This window comes from Panulirus ornatus, chromosome 7 (genome assembly GCF_036320965.1).
Source record: "Panulirus ornatus isolate Po-2019 chromosome 7, ASM3632096v1, whole genome shotgun sequence".
NCBI lineage: Eukaryota > Metazoa > Arthropoda > Malacostraca > Decapoda > Palinuridae > Panulirus > Panulirus ornatus.
This window is the reverse complement of record NC_092230.1, coordinates 16,619,116-16,637,574: the sequence shown is the minus strand read 5'-3', so window position 1 is coordinate 16,637,574 and position 18,459 is coordinate 16,619,116. Positions and strand designations below refer to the sequence as shown.

Here is an 18,459-nt window from a genome sequence, read left to right as displayed (position 1 = left end):
CTGGTTGGTAAGGTTATTTAATGTATGTATGACTCATGGTGAGGTGCCTGAGGATTGGCAGAATGCGTGCATAGTGCCATTGTACAAAGGCAAAGGGGATAAGAGTGAGTGCTCAAATTACAGAGGTATAAGTTTGTTGAGTATTCCTGGTAAATTATATGGGAGGATATTGATTGAGAGGGTGAAGGCATGTACAGAGCATCAGATTGGGGAAGAGCAGTGTGGTTTCAGAAGTGGTAGAGGATGTGTGGATCAGGTGTTTGCTTTGAAGAATGTATGTGAGAAATACTTAGAAAAGCAAATGGATTTGTATGTGGCATTTATGGATCTGGAGAAGGCATATGATAGAGTTGATAGAGATGCTCTGTGGAAGGTAGTAAGAATATATGGTGTGGGAGGCAATTTGTTAGAAGCAGTGAAAAGTTTTTATCGAGGATGTAAGGCATGTGTACGTGTAGGAAGAGAGGAAAGTGATTGGTTCTCAGTGAATGTAGGTTTGCGGCAGGGGTGTGTGATGTCTCCATGGTTGTTTAATTTGTTTATGGATGGGGTTGTTAGGGAGGTGAATGCAAGAGTTTTGGAAAGAGGGGCAAGTATGAAGTCTGTTGGGGATGAGAGAGCTTGGGAAGTGAGTCAGTTGTTGTTCGCTGATGATACAGCGCTGGTGGCTGATTCATGTTAGAAACTGCAGAAGCTGGTGACTGAGTTTGGTAAAGTGTGTGAAAGAAGAAAGTTAAGAGTAAATGTGAATAAGAGCAAGGTTATTAGGTACAGTAGGGTTGAGGGTCAAGTCAATTGGGAGGTGAGTTTGAATGGAGAAAAACTGGAGGAAGTGAAATGTTTTAGATATCTAGGAGTGGATCTGGCAGCGGATGGAACCATGGAAGCAGAAGTGGATCATAGGGTGGGGGAGGGGGCGAAAATTCTGGGAGCCTTGAAGAATGTGTGGAAGTCGAGAACATTATCTCGGAAAGCAGAAATGGGTATGTTTGAAGGAATAGTGGTTCCAACAATGTTGTATGGTTGCGAGGCGTGGGCTATGGATAGAGTTGTGCGCAGGAGGATGGATGTGCTGGAAATGAGATGTTTGAGGACAATATGTGGTGTGAGGTGGTTTGATCGAGTAAGTAACGTAAGGGTAAGAGAGATGTGTGGAAATGAAAAGAGTGTGGTTGAGAGAGCAGAAGAGGGTGTTTTGAAATGGTTCAGGCACATGGAGAGAATGAGTGAGGAAAGATTGACCAAGAGAATATATGTGTCGGAGGTGGAGGGAACGAGGAGAAGAGGGAGACCAAATTGGAGGTGGAAAGATGGAGTGAAAAAGATTTTGTGTGATCGGGGCCTGAACATGCAGGAGGGTGAAAGGAGGGCAAGGAATAGAGTGATTTGGAGCGATGTGGTATACCGGGGTTGACGTGCTGGCAGTGGATTGAATCAAGGCATGTGAAGCGTCTTGGGTAAACCATGGAAAGCTGTGTAGGTATGTATATTTGCGTGTGTGGACGTATGTATATACATGTGTATGGGGGTGGGTTGGGCCATTTCTTTCATCTGTTTCCTTGCGCTACCTCCCAAACGCGGGAGACAGCGGCAAAAAAAAAAAAAAAAAAAAAAAACTTAGAAAAGCAAGTGGATTTGTATGTAGCATTTATGGATCTGGAGAAGGCATATGATGGAGTTGATAGAGATGCTCTGTGGAAGGTATTAAGAATATATGGTGTGGGAGGCAAGTTGTCAGAAGCAGTGAAAAGTTTTATCGAGGATGTAAGGCATGTGTATGTGTAGGAAAAGATGAAAGTGATTGGTTCTCAGTGAATGTAGGTTTGCGGCAGGGGTGTGTGATGTCTCCATGGTTGTTTAATTTGTTTATGGATGGAGTTGTAAGGGAGGTGAATGCAAGAGTTTTGGAAAGAGGGGCAAGTATACAGTCTGTTGTGGATGAGAGAGCTTGGGGAGTGAGTCAGTTGTTGTTTGCTGATGATACAGCGCTGGTGGCTGATTCATGTGAGAGACTGCAGAAGCTGGTTACTGAGTTTGGTAAAGTATGTGAAAGAAGAAAGTTGAGAGTAAATGTGAATAAGAGCAAGGTTATTAGGTACAGTAGGGTTGAGGGACAAGTCAATTGGGAGGTAAGTTTGAATGGAGAAAAACTGGAAGAAGTGAAGTGTTTTAGATACCTGGGAGTGGATTTGGCAGTGGATGGAACCATGTAAGCGGAAGTGAATCATACGGTGGGGGAGGGGGCGAAAGTTCTGGGAGCATTGAAAAATGTGTGGAAGTCGAGAACGTTATTTTGGAAAGCAAAAATGGGTATGTTTGAAGGAATAGTGGTTCTAACAATGTTATATGGTTGCGAGGTGAGGGCAATAGATAGAGTTGTGCGGAGGAGGGTGGATGTGCTGGGAATGAGATGTTTGAGGACAATATGTAATGTGAGGTGGTTTGATCGAGTAAGTAATGAAAGGGTAAGAGAGATGTGTGGTGGTAAAAAGAGTGTGGTTGAGAGAGTAGAAGAGGGTGTTTTGAAATGGTTTGGTCACATAGAGAGAATGAGTGAGAAAAGATTGACAAATGGAATATATGTGTCAGAGGTGGAGGGAACAAGAAGTGGTAGACCAAATTGGAGGTGGAAAGATGGAGTGAAAAAGATTTTGAGTGATCGGGGCCTGAACATGCAGGAGGGTGAAGGGCGTGCAAGGAATAGAGTGAATTGGAACGATGTGGTATGCTGGGGTCAATGTGCTGTCAGTGGATTGAACCAGGGCATGTGAAGCATCAGGGATAAACCATGGAAAGTTTTGTGGGGCCTGGATGTGGAAAGGGAGCTGTGGTTTCGGTGCATTACACATGACAGCTAGAGACTGAGTGTGAACGAATGTGGCCTTTGTTGTCTTTTCCTAGGGCTACCTCGCACACATGCGGGGGGAGGGGGTTGTCATTTCATGTGTTGTGGGGTGGCATTAAGAACAGAGGACTGGGCAGGAGGTCAAGAGAAAGGTGAAAAGATGAAAAAGAGGGCAAATGTGAGTTAGGGTGAGAGAGTATCATTAGATTTTAGGGAGAGTAAAAAGATGTTTTCGAAGGAGGTAAATAAAGTGCGCAAGACAAGAGAGCAAATGGGAACTTCGGTGAAGGGGCTAATGGGGAGGTGATAACAAGTAGTGGTGATATGAGAAGGAGATGGAGTGAGTATTTTGAAGGTTTATTGAATGTATTTGATGATAGAGTGGCAGGTATAGGGTGTTTTGGTCAAGGTGGTGTGCGAAGTGAGAGGGTTTGGGAGAATGATTTGGGAAACAGAGAAGAGGTAGTAAAAGCTTTGTGGAAGATGAAAGCCGGCAAGGCAGTGGGTTTGGATGGAATTGCAGTGGAATTTATTAAAAAAGGGGGTGACTGCGTTGTTGACTTGTTGGAAAGGATATTTAATGCATGTGTGGCTCATGGTAAGGTGCCTGATGATTGGCAGAATGCATGCATAGTGCCATTGTACAAAGGTAAAGGAGATAAAGGTGAGTGCTCAAATTACAGAGGTATAAGTTTGTTGAGTATTCCTGGAAAATTATATGGGAGGGTATTGATTGAGAGGGTGAAGGCATGTACAGAGCATCAGATTGGGGAAGAGCAGTGTGGTTCCAGAAGTGGTAGAAAATGTGTGGATCAGGTGTTTGCCTTGAAGAATGTATGTGAGATATACTTAGAAAAGCAAATGAATTTGTATGTAGCATTTATGGATCTGTAGAAGGCATATGATAAAGTTGATAGAGATGCTCTGTGGAAGGTATTAAAAATATATATTGTGGGAGGCAAATTGTTAGAAGCAGTGAAAAGTTTTTATCAAGGATGTAAGGCATGTGTACGAGTAGGAAGAGAGGAAATTGATTGGTTCTCAGTGAATGTTGGTTTGTGGCAGGGATGCATGATGTCTCCACAGTTGTTTAATTTACTTATGGATGGGGTTGTTAGGGAGGTGAATGCAAGAGTTTTGGAGAGAGGGGCAAGTATGAAGTCTGTTGTGGATGCAGTCTGGTGGCTGATTCGGGTGAGAAACTGCAGAAGCTGGTGAATGATTTTAGTAAAGTGTGTGAATAAAGAAAGCTGAGAGTAAATGTAAATAAGAGCAAGGTTATTAGGTACAGTAGGGTTGAGGGACAAGTCAGTTGGGAGGTAAGTTTGAATGGAGAAAAACTGGAGGAAGTGAAGTGTTTTAGATACCTGGGAGTGGATTTGGCAGCAGATGGAACCATGGAAGTGGAAGTGAGTCACAGGGTGGGGGAGGGGGCGAAAGTTCTGGGAGCATTGAGAAATGTTTGGAAGGTGAGAACATTTTCTCGGAAAGCAAAAATGAGCATGTTTGACGGAATAGTGGTTCCAACAATGTTGTATGGTTGTGAGGCGTGGGCTATAGATAGAGTTGTGCAGAGGAGGGTGTATGTGTTGGAAATGAGATGTTTGAGGACAATATGTGGTGTGAGGTGGTTTGGTCGAGTAAGTAATGAAAGGTTAAGAGAGATGTGTTGTAATAAAAGAGTGTAGTTGAGAGAGAAGAGTGTTTATTGAAATGGTTTGGTCACATGGAGAGAATGCATGAGGAAACATTGACAAAGAGGATATATGTGTCAGAAGTAGAGGGAACAAGGCGAAGTGGGAGACCAAATTGGAGGTGGAAGGATGGAGTGAAAAAGATTTTGAGTGATCAGGGCCTGAATATGCAGATGGGTGAAAGGCTTGCAAGGAATAGGGTGAATTGGAACTATGTGGTATACGAGGGACGACTCGCTGTCAATGGATTGAACCAGGGCCTGTGAAGAGTGTGGGGTAAACCATAGAAAGTTTTGTCGGGTGTGGATGTGGAAAGGGAGCTGTGATTTCGGTGCATTATACATGACAGCTAGAGACTGAGTGTGAACGATTGTGGCCTTTGTTGTCTTTTCCTAGCACTACCTTGCTTGCATGCGGGGGGGGGTTGTCATTTCATGTGTGGCGGGGTGGTGATGGGAATGAATGAAGGCAGCAAGTATGAATTATGTACATGTGTATATATGTATATATATGTATACATTGAAATTAATAGGTATGTATATTTGCATGTGTGGACGTGTATGTATGTGGATGGGTTGGGCCATTCTTTCGTCTGTTTCCTTGTACTACCTCGCTAACACGGGAAACAGCGACAAAGTATAATAATGATTATGATATATATATATATATATATATATATATATATATATATATATATATATATATATATATATATATATATATATGTATTTTTTTTTTTTTATACTTTGTCGCTGTCTCCCGTGTTTGCGAGGAAGCGCAAGGAAACAGATGAAAGAAATGGCCCAACCCCCCCCATACACATGTATATACATACGTCCACACACGCAAATATACATACCTACACAGCTTTCCATGGTTTACCCCAGACGCTTCACATGCCTTGATTCAATCCACTGACAGCACGTCAACCCCGGTATACCACATCGCTCCAATTCACTCTATTCCTTGCCCTCCTTTCACCCTCCTGCATGTTCAGGCCCCGATCACACAAAATCTTTTTCACTCCATCTTTCCACCTCCAATTTGGTCTCCCTCTTCTCCTCGTTCCCTCCACCTCCGACACATATATCCTCTTGGTCAATCTTTCCTCACTCATTCTCTCCATGTGCCCAAACCACTTCAAAACACCCTCTTCTGCTCTCTCAACCATGCTCTTTTTATTTCCACACATCTCTCTTACCCTTACGTTACTCACTCGATCAAACCACCTCACACCACACATTGTCCTCAAACATCTCATTTCCAGCACATCCATCCTCCTGCGCACAACTCTATCCATAGCCCACGCCTCGCAACCATACAACATTGTTGGAACCACTATTCCTTCAAACATACCCATTTTTGCTTTCCGAGATAATGTTCTCGACTTCCACGCATTCTTCAAGGCTCCCAGAATTTTCGCCCCCTCCCCCACCCTATGATCCACTTCCGCTTCCATGGTTCCATCCGCTGCCAGATCCACTCCCAGATATCTAAAACACTTCACTTCCTCCAGTTTTTCTCCATTCAAACTCACCTCCCAATTGACTTGACCCTCAACCCTACTGTACCTAATAACCTTGCTCTTATTCACATTTACTCTTAACTTTCTTCTTCCACACACTTTACCAAACTCAGTCACCAGCTTCTGCAGTTTCTCACATGAATCAGCCACCAGCGTTGTATCATCAGCGAACAACAACTGACTCACTTCCCAAGCTCTCTCATCCCCAACAGACTTCATACTTGCCCCTCTTTCCAAAACTCTTGCATTTACGTCCCTAACAACCCCATCCATAAACAAATTAAACAACCATGGAGACATCACACACCCCTGCCGCAAACCTACATTCACTGAGAACCAATCACTTTCCTCTCTTCCTACACGTACACATGCCTTACATCCTCGATAAAAACTTTTCACTGCTTCTAACAACTTTCCTCCCACACCATATATTCTTAATACCTTCCACAGAGCATCTCTATCGACTCTATCATATGCCTTCTCCAGATCCATAAATGCTACATACAAATCCATTTGCTTTTCTAAGTATTTCTCACATACATTCTTCAAAGCAAACACCTGATCCACACATCCTCTACCACTTCTGAAACCACACTGCTCTTCCCCAATCTGATGCTCTGTACATGTCTTCACCCTCTCAATCAATACCCTCCCATATAATTTACCAGGAATACTCAATAAACTTATACCTCTGTAATTTGAGCACTCACTCTTATCCCCTTTGCCTTTGTACAATGGCACTATGCACCCATTCCGCCAATCCTCAGGCACCTCACCATGAGTCATACATACATTAAATAACCTTACCAACCAGTCAACAATACGGTCACCCCCTTTTTTAATAAATTCCACTGCAATACCATCCAAACCTGCTGCCTTGCCGGCTTTCATCTTCCGCAAAGCTTTCACTACCTCTTCTCTGTTTACCAAATCATTTTCCCTAACCCTCTCACTTTGCACACCACCTCGACCAAAACACCCTATATCTGCCACTCTATCATCAAACACATTCAACAAACCTTCAAAATACTCACTCCATCTCCTTCTCACATCACCACTACTTGTTATCACCTCCCCATTTGCGCCCTTCACTGAAGTTCCCATTTGCTCCCTTGTCTTACGCACTTTATTTACCTCCTTCCAGAACATCTTTTTATTCTCCCTAAAATTTAATGATACTCTCTCACCCCAATTCTCATTTGCCCTTTTTTTCACCTCTTGCACCTTTCTCTTGACCTCCTGTCTCTTTCTTTTATACATCTCCCACTCAATTGCATTTTTTCCCTGCAAAAATCATCCAAATGCCTCTCTCTTCTCTTTCACTAATACTCTTACTTCTTCATCCCACCACTCACTACCCTTTCTAATCAACCCACCTCCCACTCTTCTCATGCCACAAGCATCTTTTGCGCAATCCATCACTGATTCCCTAAATACATCCCATTCCTCCCCCACTCCCCTTACTTCCATTGTTCTCACCTTTTTCCATTCTGAACTCAGTCTCTCCTGGTACTTCCTCACACAGGTCTCCTTCCCAAGCTCACTTACTCTCACCACCCTCTTCACCCCAACATTCACTCTTCTTTTCTGAAAACCCATACAAATCTTCACCTTAGCCTCCACAAGATAATGATCAGACATCCCTCCAGTTGCACCTCTCAGCACATTAACATCCAAAAGTCTCTCTTTCGCACGCCTGTCAATTAACACGTAATCCAATAACGCTCTCTGGCCATCTCTCCTACTTACATAAGTGTACTTATGTATATCTCGCTTTTTAAACCAGGTATTCCCAATCATCAGTCCTTTTTCAGCACATAAATCTACAAGCTCTTCACCATTTCCATTTACAACACTGAACACCCCATGTATACCAATTATATATATATATATATATATATATATATATATATATATATATATATATATATATATATATATTTTCTTCTTTTCTTTCAAACTATTCGCCATTTCCCGCATTAGCGAGGTAGCGTTAAGAACAGAGGACTGGGCCTTTGAGGGAATACCCTCACCTGGCCCAATTCTCTGTTCCTTCTTTTGGAAAATTAAAAAAAAACGAGAGGGGAGGATTTCCAGCCCCCCGCTCCCTCCCCTTTTAGTCGCCTTCTACGACACGCAGGGAATACGTGGGAAGTATTCTTTCTCCCCTATCCCCAGGGAATATATATATATATATATATATATATATATATATATATATGTATATATATATAGGATGTAAGGCATGTGTACGTGTAGGAAGAGAGGAAAGTGATTGGTTCTCAGTGAATGTAGGTTTGTGGCAGGGGTGTGTGATGTCTCCATGGTTGTTTAATTTGTTTATGGATGGGGTTGTTAGGGAGGTGAATGCAAGAGTTTTGGAAAGAGGGGCAAGTATGAAGTCTGTTGTGGATGAGAGAGCTTGGGAAGTGAGTCAGTTGTTGTTCGCTGATGATACAGCGCTGGTGGCTGATTCATGTGAGAAACTGCAGAAGCTGGTGACTGAGTTTGGTAAAGTGTGTGGAAGAAGAAAGTTAAGAGTAAATGTGAATAAGAGCAAGGTTATTAGGTACAGTAGGGTTGAGGGTCAAGTCAACTGGGAGGTAAGTTTGAATGGAGAAAAACTGGAGGAAGTAAAGTGTTTTAGATATCTGGAAGTGGATCTGGCAGCGGATATAACCATGGAAGCGGAAGTGAATCATAGGGTGGGGGAGGGGGCGAAAATCCTGGGAGCCTTGAAGAATGTGTGGAAGTTGAGAACATTATCTCGGAAAGCTAAAATGGGTATGTTTGAAGGAATAGTGGTTCCAACAATGTTGTATGGTTGCGAGGCGTGGGCTATGGATAGAGTTGCGCGCAGGAGGGTGGATGTGCTGGAAATGAGATGTTTGAGGACAGTGTGTGGTGTGAGGTGGTTTGATCGAGTAAGTAATGTAAGGGTAAGAGAGATGTGTGGAAATAAAAAGAGCATGGTTGAGAGAGCAGAAGAGGGTGTTTTGAAATGGTTTGGGCACATGGAGAGAATGAGTGAGGAAAGATTGACCAAAAGGATATATGTGTCGGAGGTGGAGGGAACGAGGAGAAGTGGGAGACCAAATTAGAGGTGGAAAGATGGAGTGAAAAAGATTGTGTGATCGGGGCCTGAACATGCAGGAGGGTGAAAGGAGGGCAAGGAATAGAGTGAATTGGATCGATTTGGTATACCGGGGTTGACGTGCTGTCAGTGGAGTGAATCAGGGCATGTGACGCGTCTGGGGTAAACCATGGAAAGTTGTGTGGGGCCTGGATGTGGAAAGGGAGCTGTGGTTTCGGGCATTATTGCATGACAGCTAGAGACTGAGTGTGAACGAATGGGGCCTTTGTTGTCTTTTCCTAGTGCTACCTTGCACACATGAGGGGGGAGGGGGATGGTATTCCATGTGTGGCGAGGTGGCGATGGGAATGAATAAAGGCAGACAGTGTGAATTGTGTGCATGGGTATATATGCATATGTCTGTGTGTGTATATATATACATGTGTACATTGAGATGTATAGGTATGTATATTTACGTGAGTGGACGTGTATGTATATACATTGTGTATGGGGATGGGTTGGGCCATTTCTTTCGTCTGTTTCCTTGCGCTACCTCGCAATCGCGGGAGACAGCGACAAAGCAAAATAAAAAATTAATAGAATATATATATATATATATATATATATATATATATATATATATATATATATATATATATATATATATATATAGATATATACAAACAAAGTGTATAGGAACATGCACCTTCATGGACATACAAACCTCCTCTTGTTTTAGAGGAAATAACTCAGTTGGTAAGCAAAAGAATTTATTTATTTTTTTTTTGTTAGTTCATTGGGTCTACTCATCATTTAGAGCCGCCACAATCTTTGGGTTAAATCTAAGTTCTACCTTAATTTAAGACATACAGTTTAATTGATTAATTTGCAATTTGCAAAACAGCTACCACAAAGGTGATTTACATTGGTTTCATCACAACTTTTGTAGGTGTCGCTGATGCACTGGATATCAACTGGGCCTTACTGGTTCGGGACTCTTCTCAAGTAGCTACTAATGAAGTAGCAGCTGGAACTGCACTCAAACGGTTTAGTGCTCCTCACCTATTGGCTCGTCTTGGAGTTTCCTCCCGGTTTGCTCGACCGGAAGTGATACAACAGATTAAAGAAGCTTGTTCTCTAGATGCTACCCAAGATGATCCAGGTAGGTATACTTTGCAGCATTTAGTCATTAGGTGACTTTCTTGGAAGTTTTTTTTTCAATTTTTTTTTTTATGCCTTTAACTTTTCACATGCCTACATTTATGGAAGACTTACTTTCTTACTACAGGAATCCCCTATATAGATTGAGCTCCTAGTCTGCACAGGAAACTAACACTATCCAACAGGCAGGAGCACATTTTAAAAAGTTTGCTGATGTTGTATGTATGTCTGTGTGAGGAGAGTGCAGGACAATGTCTTTAGTGTGGTAGTTTCATCTTTGTTATGAGGGGAGGGAGATATGTACCTGTAGGTTGTGTAAGTTTGAAGCTGGGTAAATTTTTGTTTCTGCCTTGGAATGGATGATTGATTATGGTGTGGTATTGGTGGGGGGTTTAATGCTGTTGCAGAACTATATGCCAAGCATGTTGAAGTGCATTTTTTGTTGGGAGTATTTTCGGTACATCATGCAGGTGTTGAATGTTCATAGTTGCCAAGCAGTCTGAAAGTTTTCTATAGGATTTGTTTTGTGTGATTTACAGTTTTGTTGTGTGCATTTAACCAGGTAGATGACCAGGTAGTTAAGAGTTTTTTTTTTTATTGAAGGCTCCAGTCACAGACAAAGGCTGGCATCAAGGCTGAGCCTTAATCAAAATATAGAGAGAATAATGAAAGGGAAGAATATTAAGACAAGGGAAAATATTTAAGAGTTTTGTCTTTTAACAAATTAAACCCATTTTTTTTACAAATCTGTGCAAGGCAGCATATTTTAGGAATAATAAAGTATCAAGGAATAAGCCAGTACCTATATAGATAGATAGAATTTTAATTTTTAATTTTCCAAAAGAAGGAACAGAGAAGGGGGCCAGGTGAGGATATTCCCTCAGAGGCCCAGTCCTCTGTTCTTAACGCTACCTTGCTAATGCGGGAAATGGCAAATAGTTTGAAAGAAAGAAAAGAAAAGAATTGAATAAAAACGAAGGTAAGAGGTGTTACTTATGCGATACTGCATCAAAGCTGGCTGTGGGAGGAGGGAAGGAGTAGCACGAGAGGACCCAGGGAGGGCTGCTTATCAGCTGTGCCTGGAACAAGGCTAGGGGACTCTGTGTTTACTTTTGCTTTATGCTAAATTTATCATTTATGCATTTACTTACAGCTGCTATTTATGTCTATTTACATATCAGAGATGCCACAGACATTATGTAATGCACCCTAATGGGTTAAAATGTGCCAGGTCATAGTTATTGGGAAAGATGTGAGAGGGCAGGGAGTTCCAAAGCTTTGATTTGTAGGGAAAGAAGCAGTTATCAAAATGGCCCACCCCTTGAGTAGCTGATGACCATAAAGTAATCATGTGAAGCAGCAGCTTGCTGAGTATTGCATGGTCTAGCTAGTGGTGGGAGCACATAAGCTTCCAGCTGTCAGGAGCAAAAACCAAAGTAATACCAAAAGAAGAGGTAAAGTGAACCAACATTGAAAAATGGAGCAAGAGGGAGCAGGTTTGGAAATTAACCTGGAATAGTTAGTAAGTCGGACTACTTTCAACTCATCTCTGTCAAGTAAGGATGCAGAGCTAGAACCCACCCAGATGTGAGGGCATTACATCATACAAGGACAAATCAATCCTTTGTATAAATGGAGTTACTGTTCTGAAGAAAAGAAGTTTTGACGTCCAAACAGGACACCCAGTTTTTTAGAGGCAGATATAGCTATTCCTGTAATGTGGGTTTCCATGAAAGAGTTGACGTTACAGCAATACCAAGTATACTCATACAGAACTGTCAAAAGATGATGAAAGTTGTGAGGAGTTTTTGATAGAGAGATGGGTAGAAACTAGGTCCTGGGGCATTAAACTTCTAAATTTTGTCTACCCCACTGAGATATCCTGTCCAAGCCTGAGTTTATTGAGGAAGCTGTGTCAAGATAAGATGTAGGTCGAGTGAGAGAAGAAGGAGAAGAATTGAAGGATATGGATGAATGCAGCATTGAGTCATCAGTGTATGAGTACATTTGATTATTTGTGGAGAAGAAATGTTTGAAAAAAAAAGAAGAAAATGTGTAGAGGACAGGATGAACCTTGAGGGACACCACTGTTGATGGAGAAAGAGGGGGAGGCTGATCCATCAACAACCACAGAGATAGATTGCCCAGAGAGAAAGCAAGATATGAAGAAGCAAAGTGATGGAGGGAAGCCAAAAGAGGGCAGCTTAGAGATGAGACCTCAGTGCCACACCCTTTCAAAAGCTTTAGACATGTCAAAGGGAACTACACATGATTCCCCAAAATCTTTCACGGTTGATGACCAGACATTGATAAGATCGGAAAGAGTATCTTCAATTGATCTAGCCTCACAGAAGCCATACTGGTGATCAGAAAGAAGACTGTGATTTTCAAGGTGTCTAAGGATATGGGAGTTGAGGGATTCAAGACTGGAAATGGGAAATGTCAAAGCATTGGGACTCTAGTTAGAGGGGTCAGAACAGTCACTCTTTTTAGGGATGGGATGTATCAATGGCATGCTTTCAAGGAGAAGGAGAAGTTGTGGTTTTTACAGAAGCAGAGCAGATGAGCAAAGACAGGTGCGTGTTCAGAGGCACACCCTTTCAGTACACAGAGATGGACGCCATCAGGACCAAAAGCCTTGTTCGTGTCCTGAAAAAGAAGTATTTTTTTGGACAGTCCAAAAAAGAGATTACAGGAAGGGACATAGGATTAGTTAGAGGAGCACCTGGGAATGAAGAGTCATGCAAGGTGGAGTTAGCAGAGAAACAGGAACCAAAGAGAGTTGCTTTGCCAATGGTAGAGACGACTACAGTACTGTCAGAACAGAAAAGTGAAAGAAAGGTAGAGCAACAGAAGTTGTTAGAGATGCCCTTAGCCCAAGACCAGAAACACCTATCAGTGGATGATGATGAAAGGTTATCACACTTCCTTTGAATAAAGGAATGCTTTGCTTCACAGATAATGTGCTGGCAGTGATTGTGGGTAGTGATAAAACCTGAATGGGAGCCAGAAGAAGGAGAGTTGGGTGAAGCAGATAAATTACATGTAGGAAGATAATGAATGATTCTTTTCCTTATCCAATACTGGAATTGGTAAATGTTATGAGAGCATTTTGCTTTTATATTGTCTTTCTGGCTTCATTCATTTATATCCACACTATAGTTTTAAATTATCATGCTGTGAAACCAGAGCTCTCTTTTCACAACCAGGCACTAGAGACCTTTCAGTGGTTTCACCTCATCCACATCATATGACTTGGTTCATTGACAGCATTTCATTCCCTATTTCCCACATTGCTCCAATTCACTCCATCCCTGGTTTGCTTTGCACCTTCTTGCATGTTCAGGCCCCAATCCTTCAAAGGATCTATTGCTCCATTCTTCCTTGGATCCTTTTTCCCTTGTTCATCCACTCCACACTCATCCTCTCTATATGTCCATACCATGTCATCACACATTCTTCAGCTCTCTCATACATACTCCTCTTACTACCACACCACTTTCTACTTAATCATTTTTTAATCAGTCCATGCTCCTCATGGCACATGTTTTGTCCTTAAACATTTCCATTTCCAACACTTCCACCCTCTTCTTTACATTTTTGCCCAATTCCCATGCCTCACCTCCATATAGCACCAATGGGACTACTATAACACCGAACATACCCATCTTTGGCCTGAAAGACAGTGACCTCTCATTCCACACATTCCCCAGGACCTTTGCTCCCTCACCCACCCTATGGCTCACTTCAGCTCCCATGGTTCCATTCACTGCCATATTCACTCCCATGTATCTTCAGCACCACTTCCTTCAAGTTCTTTCCATTCAAACTCACACTCTAACTTGTTTCCCCTCACTGGTAAACCTAATAACCTTGCATTTATTTCATATTTACTTTCAACTTTCTCCTTTCACATATTTTCCCAAACACAGAACCAACCTATGCAGTTTCTCACTCAAATCTGCCACCAGTACTGTGTCATTAGCAAACAACAACTAACTCACCTCCCTGGGTTGCTCAAACCCCACCCTCCTTCTCCTTTCTCTAAGACCCATGCATTCACCTCCTTCACCACTCAATCTTTAAACAAATTAAACAACCATAATGAAACCACACACACCTTATGCAGACCCATCCTCACCCAGAACCACTCACCCTCCTTTTTCCTGTTTTGCACACGGACCTTATTCTCTTGATGAAAAGGTTTTTATTGCTTTTTAGAGCTTTTTCCCAAAGCCATATATTCGCCACATCCTGGATAGAGATTAACCCTATCATACACTTTCTCCAGTTCCATAATTGCTGCATACAGGCCCTTGTTTCTTCAAAGCAAACATTTGATCCAAACATTCTCCGCTTTTCCTGAAACCACATTGTTCTTCCCCAGTCTCCAGCTTTGTGCATGCTACCACCCTCTGTTACCACTCTCCCATACAACTTGCCAGCTAAACTCAGCAAACTTATATCTCTGTAATTTGAGCATTCACTTTTGTTCACCCACCCTCTGGAGAATGGCACTACATAGGCATTCTGCCAGTCCTCATGTCCCTTACCATGAGCCACATGTACATTGAAAATCCTTCCTAACAAATCAACAGCACAGTCAACCTCTTTTGCAAGAAATTCAATTGTAAAACCCATCCACTCCAGCTGCTTAGCCACACTTCATCTTAAACAGTGCTTTCACCACTTCTCTTTTCACCAAACCACTTTCCATGGCTCTCTCTTTGCATACCTTCATGTCCAGAACATCCCACATTTGTCACTATATTATTGAACACATTTCACAATCCTTCAAAAGACTCACTCCATGCTCTCTATACTCATTTTTTTGTTTGTTATCACTTCCCCATTTGCCCCCTCACCAATGTTCCCATTTGCTCTCCTGTTCTTCTCATGCTGCTAACCTCCCCCAAAACATCTTAATTCTCATTGAGATTTGCTGCTACTTGCTTTCCCCAACTCTCATTTGCCCTCTTTGTCAACCTCTGTACTTTTCTCTTGACCTTCTGCTTTCTCTTTTACATCTCCCAGTCACTTGTGCTCTTCCTGTAAATAATGCCATACACCTCTTTTTTCTCTTTCACTAGCATTGTAACTTTCTCATTCCACCACACACTATCCGTTCACACCTGTCCACCTCCCACCTTATGCATGCCACACTCTTCATTCACACATGCAAGCAATGCTCCCCTAAGCTCCTTGCATTCTGCAGCTACTCCCTGCCCATCAGTTAATCTCACCTTTTACCATTCCGTACTCCATCTTTGTTGGTATCTCTTTTCACAGGCCTTTTTTCCAAGCTCACTCACTTTCAACAACCATCCTTTCAATTATATCATTTCCTCTTCATAAAGCCTTACAAACTTTCACCTTTGCCCTCACTGAGTAATAATCAGTCATTGTGCCAGCTACCCCTTTCAGCATATTCACATCCAGGAGTCTCCCCTATGCATGCCTATCAGTTAGTACATAATCCTATAATGCCCTTTTTCCATCACTCCTATTTACCCATGTATTCTTGTGTAAGTCCCTCTTATTAAACCATTTGTTCACAGTCACCCGTCCTTTTTCAACAAACAGCTCCATAGGTTGTTCATTAGTCTTATTCACACATCCTAATCATATCCTCAACTGCCAGATTAGCCACTCTCATATTCTAATCACTTACTACTAACGCTTAATCCCTTGCATCAAAACTGCTGACACACACACTCGGCTTCTCCCAAAACTTTCGTGTCTCTTCCTCATTCATCCCATTTTCAGGTGCATTATCCACTCTCATGTTTACCCTCATCAGTCAGGAGCTCACTTCCTTACACTTTTATGCACATTCCTTACAACTCCTTAAGTAGCATTGCTGCCCCTTCCATAGCTCTTGCCCTCACACTAACTCATAAATTTACCCCAAGGACATTCCCAAACCATTTTTCCCCTTCCTGCATTAGTTTTATTTTTTTGCTTAGAGCTAGTATGTCCTGTTTGCTTGATCCTCTCCTCAAGCATACTGCCTGTGTTTTCCTTCCCCCTTCTTAGCTACATTCACACAACCTAACCTGATCCTTGTGTTCCAACTTTTAGAACTTAAAAACACATGAAGGGAAGGCTTTCCAACCAACCATTTCCACTTCCACTAGTTGTCTTCAATGACAAGCAGGGAATACAAGGAAAGTACTCTATTCCCCTATCCCCAAGGATCCTTCTCCCTTTAATTGCCTTTTGCAATATGTGAGACATACATAATATATATATTCTTTCTCCACTGTGTGGATATATATGACTAAGAGGGCATTTATTTCAGACATAGAGGGAACAAGAGAAAGGGGGAACCAAGGAGGGTGTGAGGTGTGCATGGGATAGAGGGAATTAGAGCAATGTGGTGTACAGGGGGCAACATGGTGTCAGTGGGCTGAGCCAGGGCATATGAAATAGTCAGCTGAAACCACAAAAAGGTTTGTGGGGCCACATATGTCTGTAACTTAGAAAGAAATAGGTGCATTTATTCACATTTACTTTCAAACTGTTGTATTTAATGCATCAAAACCACAGCCCCTTGCCCACAACCAGGCCCAATAGTCTATCTGTGGTTCCCCCTGACTACTTCATATATCCTGGCTCAGCCCATTGACAGCATGTCACTCCATGTATAAAACATTGCTCCATTTCACTCCATCCCATGTACACCTCACACCCTCCTGCATGATCAGACCCCAAACACTTGATGCATCTTTCACTCCATACCTCCACCTTCTCGTTGATTTCCCCTTATGCCAGGCAAGAAGTAGAACATTGTCTTAAACCTAAAAGCATACCATCAAGAATGGTACAGAAGTGTGGAACTATGCTTTGAAAGGTACAAAAGTAATATCAGATCAGAATTTGCAAATGTTGTGCAAAGAAACATGAGTGGTTGTTTAAAGGTATACAAGGGGAGATTGGATACATTCATTGAATGACCACAGAAGCATGCAAAGGAGGACTGGTAAGTTTGAATGGAGAAAAACTGGAGGAAGTTAAGTGTTTTAGATATCTGGGAGTGGATTTGGCACCGGATGGAACCATGGAAGCGGCAGTGAATCATAGGGTGGGGGAGGGGGCGAAAGTTTTGAGAGCGTTGACGAATGTGTGGAAGTCAAGAACATTATCTCGGAAAGCAAGAATGGGTATGTTTGAAGAAATAGTGATTCCAACAATGTTGTATAGTTGCAGGGTGTGGGCTATAGATAGAGTTGTGCGGAGGAGGGTGGATGTGCTGGAAATAAGATGTTTGAGGACAATATGTGGTGTGAGATGGTTTGATCAAGTAAGTAATAATAGGGTAAGAGAGATGTGTGGTCATAAAAAGAGTGTGGTTGAGAGAGCAGAAGAGAGTGTTTTGAAATGGTTTGGTCACATGGAGAGAATGAGTGAGGAAAGATTGACCAAGAGAATATATATGTCAGAGGTGGAGGGAACGAGGGGAGGTGGAATGTTAGAGTGAAAAAGATTTTGAGTGATCAGGGCCTAAACATGCAAGAGGGTGAAAGGCGTACAAGGAATAGAGTGAATTGGAACGATGTGGTATACCGGGGTCGACATGCTGTCAATGGATTGAACCAGGGCGTGTGAAGCGTCTGGGGTAAACCATGGAAAGTTTTATGGGGCCTGGATGTGGAAAGGGAGCTGTAGTTTCGGTGCATTATACATAACAGCTAGAGACTGAGTGTGAACGAATGTAGCCTTTGTTGTCTTTTCCTAGCGCTACCTCGCACACATGCGGGGGGAGAGGGTTGTTATTTCATGCGTGGCAGGGTATCGATGGGAATGAATAAAGGCAGACAGTGTGAATTATGTACATGTGTATATATGTATATGTCTGTGTGTATATATATGTATACGTTGAGATGTATAGGTATGTATATTTGCGTGTGTGGACGTGTATGTATATACATGTGTATGTGGGTGGGTTAGACCATTCTTTCATCTGTTTCTTTGTGCTACCTCGCTAACGCGGGAGACAGCAACAAATCAGAATAAAAAGAATAAAAAAAAACATGTAAGTAGGAGAGATGGCTAAAGAGCATTATTGGATTACGCGTTAATTGATAGGCGCGCGAAAGAGAGACTTTTGGATGTTAATGTGCTCAGATGTGCAACTGAAGGGATGTCTCATCATTATCTT

The 18,459-nt window shown here is 42.2% G+C and overlaps 1 protein-coding gene across 6 annotated transcripts in view; it reads left to right on the top strand.

Moving 5' to 3' along the window:
- LOC139749432 (uncharacterized) overlaps positions 1 to 18,459 on the top strand; it is a 457,243-nt gene that overhangs the window by 410,855 nt on the left and 27,929 nt on the right. For all 6 annotated transcript variants that reach the window (XM_071663280.1, XM_071663279.1, XM_071663278.1 and 3 more), the window contains one exon: positions 10,087 to 10,299. In XM_071663280.1, the coding sequence (XP_071519381.1) occupies positions 10,087 to 10,299 (213 nt within the window). The remainder of the gene's footprint in view (positions 1 to 10,086; positions 10,300 to 18,459) is intronic.